Source organism: Austrofundulus limnaeus, unplaced genomic scaffold, assembly GCF_001266775.1.
Source record: "Austrofundulus limnaeus strain Quisiro unplaced genomic scaffold, Austrofundulus_limnaeus-1.0 Scaffold0, whole genome shotgun sequence".
In the NCBI taxonomy this organism is placed as follows: domain Eukaryota; kingdom Metazoa; phylum Chordata; class Actinopteri; order Cyprinodontiformes; family Rivulidae; genus Austrofundulus; species Austrofundulus limnaeus.
This window is the reverse complement of record NW_013952402.1, coordinates 2989204-3008088: the sequence shown is the minus strand read 5'-3', so window position 1 is coordinate 3008088 and position 18885 is coordinate 2989204. Positions and strand designations below refer to the sequence as shown.

Here is an 18885-nt window from a genome sequence, read left to right as displayed (position 1 = left end):
CTCTCTCTCTCTCTCTCTCTCTCTCTCTCTCTCTCTCTCTCTCTCTCTCTCTCACTCACACACACACACACACATAAATGTACATTCTGAGTTATGACAGAGGGAGGTCATTTGATCTCGGTGATTAGATCTAGCTGCATTTGAGCCTCCATTAGAGCTTGAAGAGTTCTTCCTTCCTCTGTGCAGCTGCTATATATAAAGCATGATTTCCCCGAAAGATACCAAAGCACCTCTGAAGAGAAAAGGAGTATGAAGACACACACTTAGCACGAGGAAGACAAACACACACCTCTGCTTCGTCAAAGGTGAGGAGCAGATCGGATGTTCCAGACAGTATCCCTCTGGACCCATCGATCAGGTAATCCCTGGCAGGGACGGAGTATGGATCCGCTTTGAGCATCTGAGCCGCCTGGACGAGCTTGGAGCTGGAGTTCTCCACCCTGAAAGCACACAGCAGGCTTTAGGACARCTCGCCCAACAGGTGCATCGATCTGTAGCTACAAGGAATCCATTTGCAACTCGTAGAGTAATGCACAGCCAAGAGYTGAAGCGCTTAGAGTTTTAGAAACTTTGCTTATGAAGTCAGCTTCTTCTGTYAACCTCTTTCTGCAAAATGTGGGTCGAGATGAAACAATAAGTTCTGTAAAATCTCAATCTGCAGACCAATTTAGAGCAAACGAACCAACAAAACGACTCATTTAAAACTTGTGCAAAAATTACGTGATTCAGTGATGAACCAGAGGTGACAAATTTTAGTGGGATTGAAATAAAGCTAAATCCCTCCTCTTCCTGACCCCACTGGTCAAGGTATCAATGGCTGATGGTTGGTCTATATATAGTTGGGTTCACATTCCCACATGCCCCTCCTAAGCCAAGCGAATGAGATTTACGGTGTGGTAGCCCGTGTCATGTGGGAGCGAAAAAGGCAAGAGAGTGGTGCGTGGACCATAACAAGATCTGAGTCATTTTTGTGAATGTGCAAAAAAATTTATTATTACTACTAATACCAGAATCGATACTAAAAATCAAAATATTGATACTTTGATACTTTAGTTATTTCACTTAACAGGAAAATAGTGGAAAATAACTAAACTATTCAAATCTTGTCTAAATCATATGAGGTTGGAGGGAACTACTTTTTCTTCTGCTTGAGTAATGCAAGCGCAGTGGCACGTGTTCAGTCAGTCACTCAGTCTGTAGATGTACGGCAGGTCATTTTAACATAAAATCGGCTTCGTCTGAGTGACTGTAATTACCAATGGTGGGCACAGTTCCCCTAAAGCACTAAAGCACTAATAGGGGAACTAATTTCCTGATTAGTGCTTTAGGGCTTTTGCTGATTTTAAAATGTATTAGTGGATTAGCACTTGCTAAATTTATAGGCTAAATTTAGAAGCACTAACTCAGGTCTTTAAATGTTTTTGATCAACATTAATGTTAACAGCTGACAGTGAAAACTCACACATTTTGTTCATATGTGTCACTTATCCACTAGGTGACAATATATTGACAATATATGAACCCAAATACAGCTGAGGAATATCAATGATAAGTCTTAAGAGAGCAACATGGTAATATGTGACTCATGTTGTCTGTTGAAGAATGTTCATGGGTTGACTGGGTTATTTTAGTGCTTTAGAATTAGCTTTTGCTAAAATTTTCAGTGCGTTAGTGCRTTAGAATTAGGGGACCTAAATATCTGAGTTAGTGGGGCTAGTGGAACTAATTTTTAGATTAGTGCTGCCCACCACTGGTAATGACATTCTATATGAGGGGTTCCCAAACTTTTTCATGCCATGCCCCCCACAAACAGCATCAGCTCTAGCCAAGGACCTTCTTGCAAAGCCACAAACAATGCTACAAAATTTACAAAGTAACAACCTTTACAATATTTTTTCTCACTTTTATTCACTATTCAAAAATTCAAAATCACCTGGGCTCTGCAACAGAAACGTCACATTTCCTTTCTTGGAATTCTCTCTTTTTTTTAAACAAGTTCAATGTCCAGTGAGATAAAGTGGATCAGATCCAAAACTGTTGAGACAGACTTACTTAATAAAAGCAGGAGGCATGTCTCTCTTCATCACCTGGTCCTCTGTGGTTTGAACCGTTTCCTTCCCCACCTGCAACACATTTTATTATCATTAGCTGCTGCACAGACAAAAGCACTATTAATAGTCTGACGGGTGAACGAGTGTGTATCAATTTACACCTATTTCAACCATGCATGCATGAAATATCTCATGAGCCGAGGAAAGCGGCTCAGCTCAGGTTGATTGTTCTGTTTCCCTATGATTGTGGTTAGAAGGTYCTTTTATTTAACCAAATCCATTAATTCAGTGCAGAGCAAGAAAAACATTGCAAACTTTGAATTTTAAAATAAATTCAGGARCACATTTTAACCCACTTGAATATTCAGATCGGCTACGCAACAGAGAAGCAATGCAAACGTCCCACACACACAAGCACGGCCTCACCCACACCGGCAAACACACACCTCTTTGACGAAAGACATTTTTTCATTTTTTTTCCCACAAAACATTTCTGTCGCAGCTGAAGATGACTAACCCAGAACCTAATCTGAGTTCAAACCGGACCCTCGAAAAGGTCAAACAAACCTGTTTAGTTCAACATTTTGTTTCCCAAAAACGCTGCTGAAGAACGCTGAGACTCTGGTTTAAAGACCACAAAAATATTCAGACACACACACACTCAGACACAAGCTTGAAATGCAATTACAGCAAACATGATGACATCTATTTCTTCCTGCTGCATCAGTGAAATCTGGTTAATAGGCTTTCTGACCCCAGAGATTCACGGACACAGCATCGCTCCAACCAGCTTCCTCTTCATTTGGAAATTCTCTTTATTTCACATTTTCTGTATTCGCGTATTTTCACACTCTGACCACGCATTATTTCACTCAGTGGTGTTTTAATCTGTTTTAAGCTGCCATTGTGGTCCAGCTTTGTGACCACTGTAGAAAAAGGACATCTAACACGATTCGTTTCTATTATTATCATGACTTTGAGTGAAGATCAAAAGAAAGAAACATCAGTTTGAAGTAAAAACCCACAAATAGACCAAAACATGATAACGCCATGAATCAAAAAGAGCTTTCACGCATTCACAAAAAATGCTTTTTAAGACAAATCAGTGAATCAGTAACCACCCATTAGTTTATATGCACAAAAAACAGCACTTTATAATTTAAAACCAAAACAGCTTGACGGTTTGTTTTGTCAAACATCTAGAAAGCATCTTTTTTTTGTATTTCCTGTGAAATTTTAAACTTTCAAGCTAAATATGTGACATTTTGCAAACAGTTGAATCTGAAAACTGCACGAAAAGGTCTTGGGAGTCTTTACAGAAAACGTCCAAATTAAGGAATGCAGCTCAGCCTGAAAAACCTTGCTAAAAACCTCAGTTTTCTGTGAGCAGCAACACTTGATATTGATCTGACATTCATGCATAGTAAAACGGTTTGTGGGATGAGTTGCGATGGCTGAACATTCTRAAAACAAGTGACGGCACCAGAACCAAACATACGGCTGTCTCACCTGTCAGATAAGACATGGTACAGTTTCACTATTTCTGAGCAATTTTATTTGTTTTTGTATTTTGAATTAAAATGAATAACTTGTTCAATCACTGGAAGATAGTTAAATCACACATCAATACAAATACTTATCTCCAACCACCTCAACTGCGTTTGTTCATCTCTGTTGTCTCAACCAGTTTCTGGGAGACATATTGTCCTCTTTGCATGATAAAACCAGCAATAGTTGCGTAACGTTTTGATAAATTTGTACCTTTTCAAACTTAAAGAATCAATGCCAACTTAACGCAACAACAAAGAGCAACTCCAACACTAAAGTTGTTCAAGAAGTATGTGGTGGAGCAACATCTCACCAAGACATTTGCATGGCTTGCAGATGTATGTGGTAGATTGACAGGATATTACTTTACCAGAAATCCTAAGTTTATGAGCAACATGATGGATTAGTGGTTAGCATTGAAGGTCCTGCAAGTCCAGTTTGCGTGTCCACAGTCCAAACACATTAGGTTGCCTTCAGGGCTCCATTGAAAAACAGATCAGTGATCTCACTGGGATTTGCTTGGTTTAATTACAGTTAAATAATAAAACGCTTTGAATCCAATTTTCTTCAGTTTTGGTCAAATTTTCCAAGCGATTGTTTCAGAATTTTTTGATTTCTCATGTCTTATTTTAATTGCAACCTTATCTCAACTAGAAACAAACAATATAAAACCTAGACTAAGTCGCCTATTTGTTGAAAATTTAGCTTTTACTTTTGCAAAGAAAGTGATTCAATCCATCAGATTGGCACAAAAAATTACAGAATAAAATCAGTTTTCTTGGTTTATGTTCAAGTGTGACCCTCTTTATATTGCTCATGTTCTGTTCGTATTTGAAAATGCTCCTTTACTAAGGCTTTAAAGACAATAAAAGTCTGACCTTTAGAGGACAATTATTTGAATTTCCAGTATATCAATTAACCAGTACTGGTTTTTTTTTTTTTTGTTGTTGTTGTTGTTTATTTTGGAAGTTAGAAAGGTTGAGAGGGATCCCATAAACTCGCAACTGCTAAAGAACAAGATGAAATGTCTTGAGACTTTTTTATTTATTTATTTAGTTATTGGTTTGTGTGTAATTTTTCTTCCTTGTAGGGAGCTGATGTTTAGCTGCCGCGTGGCTCCTTCCTCTTCTCAACACATTCTGCATCTCTCTTCTCAGACTGTTTTAGAGTGCCACTCGTCACATGCCTCCTCTCCCTTCTCTGCTCCYCTCAGTCAAGGGTGCGGTTACTTCACTTAATGCTAAATCTATTTATTCCTACCCCACTCCCCCCCCCCTCTGAAGACACACTCGYGGAGTCTCACGTCGACTCCTTCAGYAGCAGACGCTTCACTTTTCCCACTGAGGCAGCTCCGTCATCAGCATGGACCTCAGAWAGGCTCTTAAAAAAGCGACTTTCACAGCCAGCGTCGCACCTTTAGGCCAATTTGCATCAACCTACGCACAACATCAGACGGAACGAGACTGACACCATCTTGAGTTTGTGACCTAGATCTCAAGTGCACTCCCCTCCTCCACAACGAGCCCACRGTGGATGGGGTTGACTGTAACTGTATCAGAGTGCACTGGGACTCTTGCGGTGATGGTGGCATGTTGCTCCACAGAACTGAATCATCGTRCTAAAACAGAGCAGAAGTGCCCCCGAACTGTGTCGGTTTGGTGTCCTTTACATCCAGTTAAGTTTATCTACCCAGCAACCGCACGAAGCTCTGCTCGCAATCACCTTTCATCAGCCACTCCTTTGCTCTTGCTTCTCTGTCAGCGAGCATATTCCTCCTCTTCTGTCAAGAGTTAGTATTAAGAGCGTCTGAGAGTACAGACATGCGAGTAATTCTCAATGCTTTTGGAGTGCAAAATGCATCTTTTTTTCCCCTTTGTTGGGGATGTTTCTGATACGTCTGCCTCACATCCTTTCTGATCTCTCCTTGCATCCTCATGGCCTCATGGTGAGATGCTCAGCGACGTCCCTGAGGCCGCAGTTAGCCTCCATCTGCTCACTGTCAGGATGGAGGGAATCAAAACAGGCAGACTAAGAAAGGAGGCTTCTGGCCAGCAGACATCAAGGAGTCAATCCAGGACCGCCGAACAAAGGGGAGTACAGGGGACGCAAAGGCCACCACTATAAATTTTGCAGGCCCCCATTCTTTTCGAACTAAGTCTGCTGAGTTTTAAGCTTTTGAACGGTCTAAATTCTTCTAATTATTTGAGAATAATAGAACCTCATAAATATAAAAATCATTGTTTTTGAACTTTAAATTTACTTAAAAAGAAGGTATTCCTAAATAATATTATAGGGACAAGAAATCAAAGTTTTTTTTAAAAAAGTATGGGATACATCTTTATGAATAAAACTTTAAATGAGAGAAGACAAGCTTCAATGGTTGGTGGTGACTGAGCTGTTCTCAGGACTTTCAAATAAAAAAAAAAGGTTATTTACTGGATAAAACCAGGGTTAAATCAATTTAAAGTAATAAGAAAGACAACATGAGGATTTGTRCTAATCTTTTTCATTCATTTCCCCAATCTTCTTATTCTAAGCGGTCCTTTTTCCTGGTAGTGTGCAGCAGAGTTCTGAGCGAGTGGAGCCCAGACCCTGAATCGATACCAACGACTCAGATCAGCATCCGTGATGTGCTCCGTACTGATTTTTTTCCAGGCAGCGCTCACAAAAGAACCATCAATACCCGACTGAAATTTGGCTGTTTCAGCCCTGAAGATGTAAACTCGATTACATCGGATGAAGTGGGAGAAGAAATAAAAGTGAAAGAGGAAATGATCCCAGAAAGCAAACAAAGACAAGAAAAAGAAGGTAAGTTGGTGGTTTAAGTGACAAGGAGGAACGTTATGCAATGTTGCCATCGGAGTATGTCTTGTGAGTGACTCTCAGCTACAGCCACACCAGATTTTTAGTGAAATATCTGTGAAACTGGCTAAATATGAGCATTTTTTTCCTAATGTGAGTTGGCTGTGGGGCTGTCTTAAATTCAGTTACTAAATGTAATCAATTGCAAAGATCAAATTATTATGGTAAATGACTTCAAAGCACTTTATACTTCAGTCATTCACCAATGCTGGCTGTAGCCACAGCTGCCATGGGGCAGACTGAAAGATAGACCGGCGCCACCAGGCCGTCTGACCACCACCAACCACCTGGCAAGGTGGGTGAAGAGTCTGTCCAAGCTGAGTCAGATGGAACAGGACAACTCCCCTAATCCATTTTTTAAAATCCATTCAGCAGTTCAGGAGATATTTTGCTAACAGACAAACAGAGCCGACTCTAATAAGTTAAAAGCAGAATTTTAGACAAAGATAATGTGCAATAAGTTAATGCTCTGAAAGTGAGTTAGGCATCAGTCCCAGCTACATTCAAAATAAATTTTAGCTCAATATTTCAATAACTTATTGAACCGAAGCCATTTTGTGTTTTTTTTATTTAGTTGTCTGTGGTGAACATCTTGAATCGAGTTGACTCTAAACTTTAATCAAATTTAGATTTACATCCAATTATTAATTCCTGAAAGTATCATTGAAATCTATCCAGTGGTTCAGAGGTTATTCTGCTAACAGACACAGCTCCTCACGTTTCTCGTTTTGACAGATCCCATAGAAATCCTCCTAATTCAATCACAAAAGGCAGTGAACTCAAATCTGATTCTTCATCTGTAAAGTTTGAAAGGTTGCAGAGTTGTGACAGAAACCGCAGGGGCCCCATCATCACCACCACCATCATCATCATCAGAAGGGCACGAGCGTCAGCTGGGTGTTTTAAAATCATTTTTAATGGCGAAGTTAAGCCTGAGTGATGAAGAGGAGGAGGGGGCTCTATGTTTGGCGCAGGACAGCTTRATGATCTCTCCTTCCTTTCATGATTTAAAGCCCCTCATCAGTGAACCGTGAAGGCTGCTGTCACACCTCAAATGCCCGCGGATCGAGAAGTTTGGACGAGAAACGCCTGTCAGAGCGTCACATGGGTCCGAACTCACCCGGACAAGGTTGCTGACAGCCGCCTGCACCGCGGCCACCGGCACCGACAGATCCGGGATGGCTTTCCCGTCCACCTCCCCCTCCTCGTGCATGATGACCAGGTGGGAGATCTGCTGGGCCACCGGCTCCAGGATGCTCTCGATGGTCTTGGTGTGAAACACCGGCATCGTGAACCACTTTCACCGCAGCCCTGATAGGATGGAAAAATGAAGAAGGAGGAGGAAAAAAAAGCAGCACTGTTGGATCTCCTCTCCTCTTCACCGAGACAGAAGGGGGAAAAAAAAAAAAAGAAAAGAAAAAGAACTCAAGTCCCTCTCCTCCCCCGGTGGACACCGCGTCTCCCCTCTCAGCACCACCTCTGGACAGGCTGGGCTCCGGTGGTCGGTGTCCTCCGGTGGGAGCGACCCAAATCGTGACAGAAGGAATCACCGCCCTTCGCCCAATCGCAGCCCGCCGAGCCGGTCTGCGCGCACCGGCGCTGCGCACAGAGAGCTGATGACGTCATGCACGCCACTGCGCCCCCCCCCCCCCCCCAAAAAAAAAAAAAAGGGGAAAGTGTTGGGGGTGACTTTAAAGCTACTCTCACTGCAACCTCCCGAAGGCCTGATAAATTTAATAAAAAATAAATAAAAATCATGAAATCCACTCCATGTTTTTCCACCTCATATTAACTGTTAATTTGTCCTTAGATTAAAATTTTGAAAGCAAAATTTGTGACAGGATGCCAAGTGCGTTTGTTTACCTACAAAAACAGCTGAAACAAGATATAGAGACAGAAAGAACCTTTTGGAATAAAGAGGTCCACAAATTTTAATCCGTTCCCGGCACTCTCATATTTCCACCTGAATGTCTTCAATGGTCAACCTGACTCAAGCTTTCTTGTGGTTTTTAGCTAATTCAGTTTTTTTTTGTTTACATTGGGTGTATACCTGCATTTTAGAATTGCATGCCAGGGCTGGCTGTGGCATAGGCGGTATAGGCATACTGTTAAGGATGCCATCCAGAAGAGGCGCCACAGATTTGGGGCAAAAAAAAACTTTTTTTTATCTAAGTTGATTTAGTCTGTAGAATAATCAGTGGTTACTCAGGTTTGTGAAGGTAACTTTGTTCTGTGGGTTTCTCAGTCTGCTTTGCTTGCTACATGAAGTTATGGTTCAGAGGATATTTCAAAGTATCAAATTCATACATGTAAAGTTGTACGGATTGTCCGTAAATTACACAAATTTTCCCCCATGTATAAGGCAATCTTACAATTTTTTTTCAAAAATGCAGCTTCAAAATAATTTTTACTCTCAGAGCCTGTAATTATAAATAAATAAATAAATAAATAAATAAATAACAACAAATTCCCCATCCTCTTTTTCTCTGCACCTCTCCACTGCAGTTGCTTTCCTCAGTGGCCAACAGTCCGCTTGTCCCCCACCTTCCCACGTTGGATCGCATGTGACTAACTTCTTTGTGAAAATTACAGATTTTTGAGGGTCAAGGTACAGGTCCGAAGGGGTTGAGATGTATGATGCAGTCAAAACTAGTGTGTAAATACAAAACAAAATAAGGATAACAGAAGTTGCAGTGATGTCGGATAAAATTCTGGTTAAAATCTGGTTTCAGTGTACTACCCTTATAAAATACTGATTTTATGTTGTTTTATTCCCATTGTATAAGGTGGACTCCTGGCATTCTGTCTCAAATTAATTATACTTTTATTTAATTTAATTGGACAACCTAGTTTCCAAAGATAAAAATTGATGTCAAAGACAAAACTATTTTTTTGTGTATGTGAATTTATGTAATGTGGCAGTGAGAGTTGGAAAATTGCAGAAGGGCACCACCTGAAATCTTGCTCAGGGCACCAAATTGTCTAAGGCCGCCCCTGCTGGAAACCACAGTAAACTCTTTTGAACTGCACTGTTTGATATAGTTCAAAATAATATTTTTTTGATGCTTGATTTTTATAGTTTGCTATAAATACCTTTAATGACCTCTTATGAGAAATAATTGAACTCTAAGAAACCTTATGAGAAGTCAGGAGGTGGAAGCTGCTCCCTGCAGCCTCAGGTCCTCCTCACATCTGTAAAAATATAGAAAACAGCCTGATCGTCATGACAAGAAACCCTGTTTTTGTTGTTGTTGTTTGTTTGTTTTTTTTGTATGAAGTGTTAAACCATCTGACACACGAGCTGTGTTCATTAAAAGGTGGGTCAGGAGTTCATGTCTTCAGGCCTCAATGTGCAGGTCTAAATAAAGACCAAGGATTCAGCTTGCTGCGAGCTGCACTGAAAGGAGTCTCTTACAGATCCTTCTGCTCTGCAAGATCTGTTCTTTGACTGAAAATAATGTTTGTCGGATGTCTCGAAGCTCACCTGACAAGCTTGGGTTTGAACCAGGCTGTGTAGAAAAGTGAAAGCAAGTCTTTTTTTTTATTTAAAGCCTTTTATGTCACAGATTGGTTTTTATTTTATGCTGAGAACCAACAGAACTTGAGCTGTTTTGCTTATCCTTACAGAAAAAAAGTCAATCTTATGCAATATTGTGATGTTGCACCCAGATTGTGATTGACCCTCAGTTACTACTGCTTCAAATTATAGCTCAAAATCTGTAAATGTGACTTATTATAGCAACTTTTGTGGTGGTTAATGTTGATAATTCACCTTGAATTGAATTGACTCCAAAAGTAAATCCTCTGAAGATCCAATGATTATTTTTTTAAAGCGTTCATTAAAATCATCTGAGTGATTCATGAGATATTTTTCTAACAAGCACAAGCAAAAGTTTTCATTTTCTGCAGTGGGTGATAATCTGTCAATCCAACAGGAACCGTAATGATATTCCCCCTGTTTTCATTCACGTATCTGGTTTGAGATATGTGCTGCTTGGTGAGGCTGTCCCTGAAACCTGAGTCTGTGTTGGGGAAACCGGAGACCCCAGCAGCTATAAGAAAACTGTATTTATACCCTCCGAGACCCCCTGCGGACCCAAGGGCCTGTGGCCAAGTGAGCCCCGTGTGTTTATCTGTGTGTTCTGAGAAAACTGCTGTCCAAACCAGACAGACTGGATGCTCTGGTCCTCCTGGATCCCGTATCAGTCATCGGCTCCTCTTGTTAGGAATTGCCCTTAAAGAGGAGCGAGAGTGAAACTCGCTGCATCTCAAACCCATATATGGACGGAGGCGCAGTAAAAAGAAGCATTAAAGTAAACTGGTGTCTGRGAGTAAGTAATGGGGTGCAAAACAGACTCTGATTGGCTCCAATAGTCCTGCCAGGAACTGTTTGTATATGTGGACTTGTCTAAACAGAGTTTGATAGAAAACATTGCAGCAGGGAGCTCAGAGGAGTTTTAACGGATAATACTTTCAGTTCACAATAAAATGATGCCTTTTAACTTGTGTGATCCAGCTTTATTGTGTGTGTGTGTGTGTGTGTGTGTGTGTGTGTGTGTGTGTGTGTGTGTGTGNGTGTGTGTGTGTGTGTGTGTGTGTGTGTGTGTGTGTGTGTGTGTGTGTGTGTGTGTCTACTCCACTGCAGATGACTTGTGTTTAGCAGTGCTGCTCATGGATACAGCACTACCAACAAAATGAAACACACACTAGAAAAGCTGGAGTGATAAATCTCAAACTCAGAACCAGACCCTGATCTCCCTGTGACGTCCTGGATCTGATCTAAAATTCTTATTATAGCGCAGCTCCATCATATRTCGCACATCTTTTTTTTTTTTGTCTTCCACAACCCAGTTGAAGAGTTTTATCTCAGCGAATGAATTTCTTCCAGAATTTCCAGGACCAGAAATGGAAGCAGAACCCTTCTGCTCTGCTGTCATTGTTTGACATGCAGACATTAGCTATAATAAAACTTACATTACCTTTTCAAAATGAGTGCATTTTTCACTCTATAATTATTTGTGTGCAAACACATTTATTACTATGCTCATTTTTATATAATGCTTCAATTTTTGTTCGCCTTGCTTTTGTTGGTTAATTTATTATTTGTAAAACTATCATTTACAGTGTAGAAAAAAATAGAATAAAATAAGGTAATGTTGCAAATACMCAGGATATTTACTGTCTTGTTGTCATTGTTTGGATCTTGTTGTTCATTTTTGGGAAGTTGGACATTTTTTAACCAAATGCAATATGAATGTGCAAAAGTCATCAATAATTGTTCAGATAAGCAAGAAATTACAATTTTCACTAAAAATAACATACTGTAAATATAACTCAGAAAAGATGAGCCAACAAGTTCTGGATGRACTGACGGAGCTATTTGCTCATATTGCTGAGATATTGTTTATTAAAATAGTTTATTTTTATGTTACAGCTTGCATGAGAAATAAAACTATTTTTGTTGTGTTTAACTCACTGTATTTCACAATAAACTAAAATTGCTTCATTCATTTTTATTTTTAAATTTCGTCACACTCAGCAGTTTAGTTTCTGAGTCATTATTACTGTTTTTTAACACCCCCCCCCCCCCCCCAAAGGCATTATGTAAAATTTGCACAACACTGCCCTCTAGTGTTTATTTTGGCAAAACACAAAAACTGTCCAAAACACAGACTTCAGGATTTTTTTTAAATGTATTTTTTTTAATTCTACTGTGGTAAAATACTTGTTGCAGTTAAAATATGTTCATCAGTTCATCTTGTATTTTACTTAGTGTGTATGTTTGAGTGAGTGTATTGCTTAAAGGCCATACAGACTGTGTGCAACATAAAGAAAGTTGAAGTTTATAATAGATATGTTTTTTCTATCATATGCAGAATATAACGGTGTTGCTTTGCAAAATAACCAGCTGCTTCAATCAGCAAATAATGAAAATGACATTAATGATATTATYATACAGTAGTCTTATTTATTTCATATTTATCATAAAACAAAATATTACAATAACAGGACCAGCCTTACAAGAGAGGGAATGCTTATTAAATTAAATTAGATAAATATATTAAGTGTTCAAAAACACCTTTTCTTATATATAAAAAAATCACGAGTAGCAAAAATTGTTATAYTATTTACAAAAACAAAACATTTTCTTAAAACAGAAACAGCACAAAATTATGCATTAATATCACTTTACATTCAAAACAAAGCTTGTCAGCTGCTCATAAACTAAYAACGCAGCACTAATATTTAATATTTAACCTGATGGAACCCGTAGGCCTTGAAGTCCCTGCTTGAGAAAAAAAGTACCTGATTGAAACCGTGTTTCTCAGCAAATACAAATTCTGTTTAGACCGTTMCGGTATCAAAATAAAGCTGGCACAAAACAGCAGATGCTATTGTTTCAACCCTGAGTTATTAAAGCAATGAGGTCTACTTTGTTGTAATATTCCACTGAGACATGCGTACATAAAACTTATTTATCCTAAAATGCACACATTAACTGCAACAAAACATAAATACAATCTTTATCCTACTCTAATAGTCGTGAACGATTCTGTCCAAGAATCAATCCTATGAAAATCTAGACAAATTTTATATTTTCTTTATGCCTATATTTTTTTTTTGGGGGGGGGGGGGGGTGCTGATTGTGTGTGTCCCCGCATGAAACCAAACTGCACAGGTAAATAGGATCATCATGTGCCGCCGCTTCATTTTTGAGGATACATCACTCCTGCAGTGTATTTTGTAAGCCCTGTTTTGGCTGCGATCCATTTGTTGTAGTTGGTCACTTTTGTGTAAACACCTGGTTTGTTGACAGCTGCGCAGCCATCTCCCCAACTCACCACCCCAAAGAGAAACATGCGTCCAAATGCTTCGCAAACCAGCGGGCCCCCGGAGTCCCCCTGCGAGGAAASGGTCAGACAATCACTAAGACAGGAAAAATGAGATTCTATGGAATTAATAATGTTTTTGTTTTGTAGCTTTCAGAGCAGAGAAGGATTTGCTCACCTTGCAGGCATCTGTCTTCCAGTCAGGACTGGCAGCGCAGATCATGTTCTTAGTGAGTAAATGTGAATAAAACTGTTTACACTCCCTGGAGGAGAGCAGGTTCACATCAGCCTGTTTCAACAGCTGTGAATACGCCGAGTCTGCAGAAAAGCACAAGGGTAAGAATAGCTGRGACGGATGAGTCAGCGATGAGTCAAAAAAAGTGTTGCAAGCCTCACCAATGCTTTGCTGCCCAAATCCTGCGATGCTGCATTTGAATCTGGCGGGAAGCTCAGTGTGAAGTGGAGGAAGGCAAACGGTCCCTACCGAAGGGGTCTTCACTGCCCAGTTGCCGTTTGTGCTACTGATCTTCAGCAGTGCTGGAATGTTTAAAGACATGTGTGAGACCTTTCCTATTCACATTCACAAGAAAAATAAAGTCCATTGTCATTTAATTCTGGGGTTTCATGTATCAGGATACAATAAAAATGATATTATTTGAACCTTAAGTGAAAAAAAAAAAGAAATAAAGTCAATGTTTCAAGACTGCGYATGAAAACGTAAGTAATCTTCCCAGTCATTTTTAAATGTAGACCCTATTTTGATWTTTCAGGACCCAAAATYGGGTCCCGACCCAAACTTTGGAAACCATTGCTGCAGAGAAGCAACTGTTGCTTCCTAACTGTCTGTAAACAGAAATTTATTTTCAAACAGCTTAAAATTCATCATTCTGCAGAAAAATAGATTATARGCAACTGGAAAACCTTTAAGGCTAATCTTCCCAAGACTCATTTTTCCAGAAAATTCACCCCAAGGTCAGACTGTGTAATGTTCATTGAAACAAGAAACCACAGAGCCTCCTCTCAGACTCTGCAGACCTTAAAGGAGACATATCCTGCTTTTAAATCCTCTTTTTTCACATTTTAATTATTCAGTTTACGAAGTGTGTCTCAGATCAACTCGATTTGAGGCTGTTTCTTTAAATCCAAATGAACCGCTTCACACCCCACTCCCCTCCAGCTTCCAGAGTGGTCCATTCCAGTTTGATAGTTGTTTTTTTTTTTTTTTACTATATAGCTGTGCAGAAACCTTTTTTGCAAGTAAATTAAAACATGTCAACGACGTAATAGGTCAGAAAACATCATAAAAAAAGAGAAATCTGACTCAAAAATAAGATAAAAATATCTACGCAGCACCGAGAGAACTTAAAGTTCAACATTTTTGCACTCCTAGAGACTCCAAGTACCCAAAAATGTATTTAAAAGCTAAAAACAGATTTTGCATGATATGTCTTCTTTAATTGGGTGTTAAATGTTAAAGTTCATAACAGAAAAATGCTGACTATAGCATTAACAAACAATGTTCATACTCACCAATGTCATTGTTGTAGTTGCTCTCATCATAGTCTTCATGAATTATTAGTTGCTCCACCGTGAAGCTCTGCTCCCTGGCYGCATCTGTTTCGTTGATGGCCGACCTCCCCAGGTACACGGACAGGTGCTGGAGTTTGGTTTTGTCTCTGAGCACACACCAGAAGCCAATGATTTACACACAAAACCTGCTTAGGCCAGAAAAGTAAAGCGTGACACTTGAATGAGGGGGAAATAAGCGATGAATGCGACGTGTTTTCTCACCCGTCTAAGAAGCAGTGTGCGGCCGTGAGAACCCAGCCGGGTGAGATGAGAGAGCCACCACAAAGGAAGATGCGGCGATTGAGATAGAGCGCAGCGACCCATGGGTGCGACTCTATGGATGTGAAGGAGCCGCCCACGATTTTGTTCAACCTGCGTTCACCACACGTCCGCTCTTTGGGGACAGGGAGGGGAATATGGTGAGGAAGTCAGAGGATGGTTTTGAGGTAAGTGAGTGAATTTTAAAAAGGACTAAAGTACCTGTGTCTAAAGCAGGGGGAGATCTGGTTGTTGGTGTCGCWGTTGTCGATTTCACTTCTGGTTTATGACCTGAAATTAACCAAAAAAACCACACATGATCAAAGAAACATAAAGAATATGTTTTGTTTTTCAAAAATATAATTTATTTAAGTCTTACATATGGGAATACGGCAGTATTCTCTCATAATCTGCTGTCTCTTATAGACGTAACACCAAGGCTTTAAGGCGAGGTTGGGATTCCTGATTAAAAGCGGAAGACATTAATTTCAAGCGTGACACATCGCTTTGACACGTCAATCAGGATTAAAATATACCTGCAGAAATTGTGTCTGCCAATCCCATCTGAATCACCCCATGAGTGAAAAACTGAGCTCCAARTGAGACAGCTGCGACCGTTTGACGACTTCGCAACGTTTCCTCTGTAGCTTCTCCCATCTCCAAACCGACACCTTTCTGCGCACAAACCAAACACAAGAAGCATTTTTTTTTTCCAGATCTGGTTAGATTTCTTTTATTTATTTCTTAAAATGTACAACCATTCCCTGCGCTTACCATCTTTGTTTCTTCTATTGGGAAATCGTGGAAAAGCCTGGCAGGAGAAGAGACAAACATGTTCACACGTTTTGGATGTGACACCACACATCAAACTTAAACTTCAAATATGTGTTTTATTACCATGCTGACACCAGCAGCTGCCATAAGGATGGAGATGATGACAAACAGATTCATCTTCACTTCTGGTTTTTCCTTCTGCTTATTGGGGATATTTTTGTCTGAGAACACACACACAAAAGAAAATACAGAAATGGAACTTAGTGAAGGAAGATAAATGGATGCACCTTATATGGTGAGTTTTTTGAAGCACATGATGCGGTAAGTTGGTCCATTTGTTGCACTTTAATGCTGCAAAACTGATGCTTCTCTGCTTTCTTTAAAAAGTTTTAAACTCACGCATTTATTTCAGAATTGAACAAGTGATGCACTAGTTCGARGTTTTAGTGAGATAACAGCTGAATGATATTTAATGAGCCCGTTCTGAACTTTTCAGACAGTTTCTATCTGTGTATTAGGTACAATATCAATTTAGGTTAGTAGATTAACATCACACTAACAGCATTGTTTACTAGATAATGAAGAAAAAGTTGCACATTGAATTGTTTTTATTTAGATGCTGAATTCTRTTCTCACTCTGAGGTAATCTAAAAGCCATGATGTCAAATAGTGCAGCAAACAAAGAGATTTTTTTCAGATTTGCTTACCTTACTAAAGCCTCTGTTTATCCCAGAGGAAACGCCTCCCGTCTGTTTTCTCAGAAATGCTTGCTTGACGACCAAAACCTCAGACTGGGAGGTTGTTCTGTTCTCGCAGCTCCACTGTCTCCCCCTGCTACTTTAACACCAAACACAGACACGTTACAAGTAGGAGGTGTTTAACCGCCCCCCTATGAAAACATCACTTGCATCCAAGTGACGAGCGAGACAGACGCTGTTTGTCACGTCCTGTGACAAATACAGCAAACACCCCTCTTCCTCTTAAAATAAAATATATCCAAAATTGGAAATGTGCCGAAATCATCCAGCAGAGGAATGTGTTTGAGACAACTTTAATGAATCAACAGGAACAAACTGTTTATGATGAACTGAACGTGAATCAATTGTTTAGGAATTTTWCTAACATCCGATCTGTGTCATCAAGAACAGGTTCTCGAATCGAGGTCCTATGACCCCACCAGGGGTCTGTGTGCCGCAGCTTAGGGGGCTGCAAAATAAACAAAAATGAATGATTAATTATGTCTTTTAAAGAACCCAGACCCAAGTTTATATCTCTACATTTATTTCAAATCTGAGTACATTCATGATACGTTGATCTGTTCAGAAGGACAAATCCTAGATATAGCATGTTACAACCTGCATGCAGATGAAACTATCCAAGACTAATAAATAAATGCTTCAATAATTATATTTGGMGGGAAAATTAACTTATTCAGTTTATTGCATTTTTATTAATGTGTTGTGTGTTAAAGATACAACAAAATTAACTACTTGATGTTATTTCAGAGATACTGTGCATGCTTTTTTTAATTATGTGTATGCACTGCATCTATTTTGACTTTTCCATTTAAATCTATTGCTTTTTTTTTTCATGCATGGCTGCATCGTCCGTTAATTTCAGAAGATTTTAAAAAAATAATAAATCACAGTATAAGCAACATCTGTAATTTGGTTTAAATAACCAGACAGACATTGTACAACAATAACATTTGGCAATTTTTTTCTTATTWTTAATGCAACACTTCTCCTAAAACAATGGACTTTTTGAAGTATTTTGAAAGGGMGTTTCTTGGCTAAAACCTCCCTCATAAATTATCTCGTTATAAACTTTGAAGTCTGTTACTCATATTTGCGCATTTCTTTGTGGCGCTGACACAAATAAAACGTCTTTTTGTACGAGGAAGGGTGAGCAAAGGCATGATGCAAAAGTCAGAACCAGCACCTGAACAGGATGTCTCATTCATTGTGGCTGTTTCCTGATTCCTTATAAAGTGTTTTACTGGTGTTCAAGATAAATTAGTCAACCCAGGGAAACCCCATGATGTTTGTGGTTGAGCCAGCAGTAATTCAACGTGTTTAATTTGACAATTCTGACGTAAATTGATGCCCTCAGGTCTAATATTTCACATTCTAGATAAAGACAGCTTAAAATGAGCTCTTAGTCACTTCGTTTCTACCTTCAGATTTTCACAAGTTTTTTTTTACTTGAACAGCAGCCATGAGACAAAACACACCACTGACCACAGCTATTTTCTTTCCCACACGTCACTATGATATAGAAATTTCTTTTCAAACCACATGCGTTTTTAGCTTCTCTATTCCATCAAAGAAAAGCTCACCTAATTCTCTTTTTATTTGCAATTGAAGACAAACCTTTCTCAAAAGCAAAACTAAAAAACAGGAAGTATTTGAAGTGAGAAGAAATGTCACAAGATAACAAGTGCATCACACACTAATGTCTCGTGATTGTGCCTTTAGAAGCATCATGTTGTCGTTTAGCCTTAAAAAAGACACAAAAATCATTATAATTAAGCTCTGTGTGCAATTCATACGCATATTTTCAACACCTAGCATACCTCAATTTTGAGGGGAAATCTGGATAAGAAACATTTGAAAAAACTGATGATTCCTGGTGTGTTAAAATAAAAATTATATCGTAAAAGCAGCTCATTTGTGGGTTTAATGAATGAATGACTCAAAGTTTACCAGTAAATGAAATATAAACAAGTGAGAAATAGTTCAACTTCCTGTGAAAGTAGAAAACACAAACACTGACGTGCCTTTAACGTGAATTTTAAATTTAGGGATGGGTGTACACTATAAAAAAGAACTTGTAAGATTTACTAGAAAAACAATCCTCGTAACAATTTGCACTTACTTTTGTTAAGTAAATTTAAATGCTACAAATTCATGTAATATTTACCCTCATCATTATCTAGTAAAAATTATTAAGAATATAGTTAAAGATTTGCGAATAAATCAGATAAATTTTAC

General features: G+C 39.1%; 2 protein-coding genes across 4 annotated transcripts in view; both read right to left on the bottom strand.

Moving 5' to 3' along the window:
* Positions 1 to 8055, bottom strand: part of LOC106520353 (vinculin) — a gene marked incomplete in the record, with an annotated part of 27785 nt that extends 19730 nt beyond the window's left edge. For 2 of the 3 annotated variants that reach the window (XM_014012423.1, XM_014012507.1), the window contains 3 exon segments: positions 288 to 440; positions 2053 to 2123; positions 7582 to 8054. In XM_014012423.1, the coding sequence (XP_013867877.1) occupies positions 288 to 440; positions 2053 to 2123; positions 7582 to 7749 (392 nt within the window). 3 annotated transcript variants of the gene reach the window in all.
* A 4352-nt stretch (positions 8056 to 12407) lies between these two features.
* On the bottom strand, positions 12408 to 16730 carry LOC106527119 (urokinase-type plasminogen activator). The gene is made up of 11 exons (XM_014022256.1): positions 16600 to 16730; positions 16016 to 16113; positions 15893 to 15929; positions 15655 to 15793; positions 15498 to 15580; positions 15341 to 15409; positions 15083 to 15254; positions 14822 to 14967; positions 13688 to 13828; positions 13470 to 13609; positions 12408 to 13363 (listed from the first exon to the last, which is right to left on the bottom strand). Exons 2-11 carry the CDS (start codon positions 16067 to 16069, stop codon positions 13169 to 13171), a joined length of 1176 nt encoding a protein of 391 aa, XP_013877710.1. The 5' UTR covers positions 16070 to 16113; positions 16600 to 16730; the 3' UTR covers positions 12408 to 13168.
* Between the last annotated feature and the right edge of the window lie 2155 nt (positions 16731 to 18885).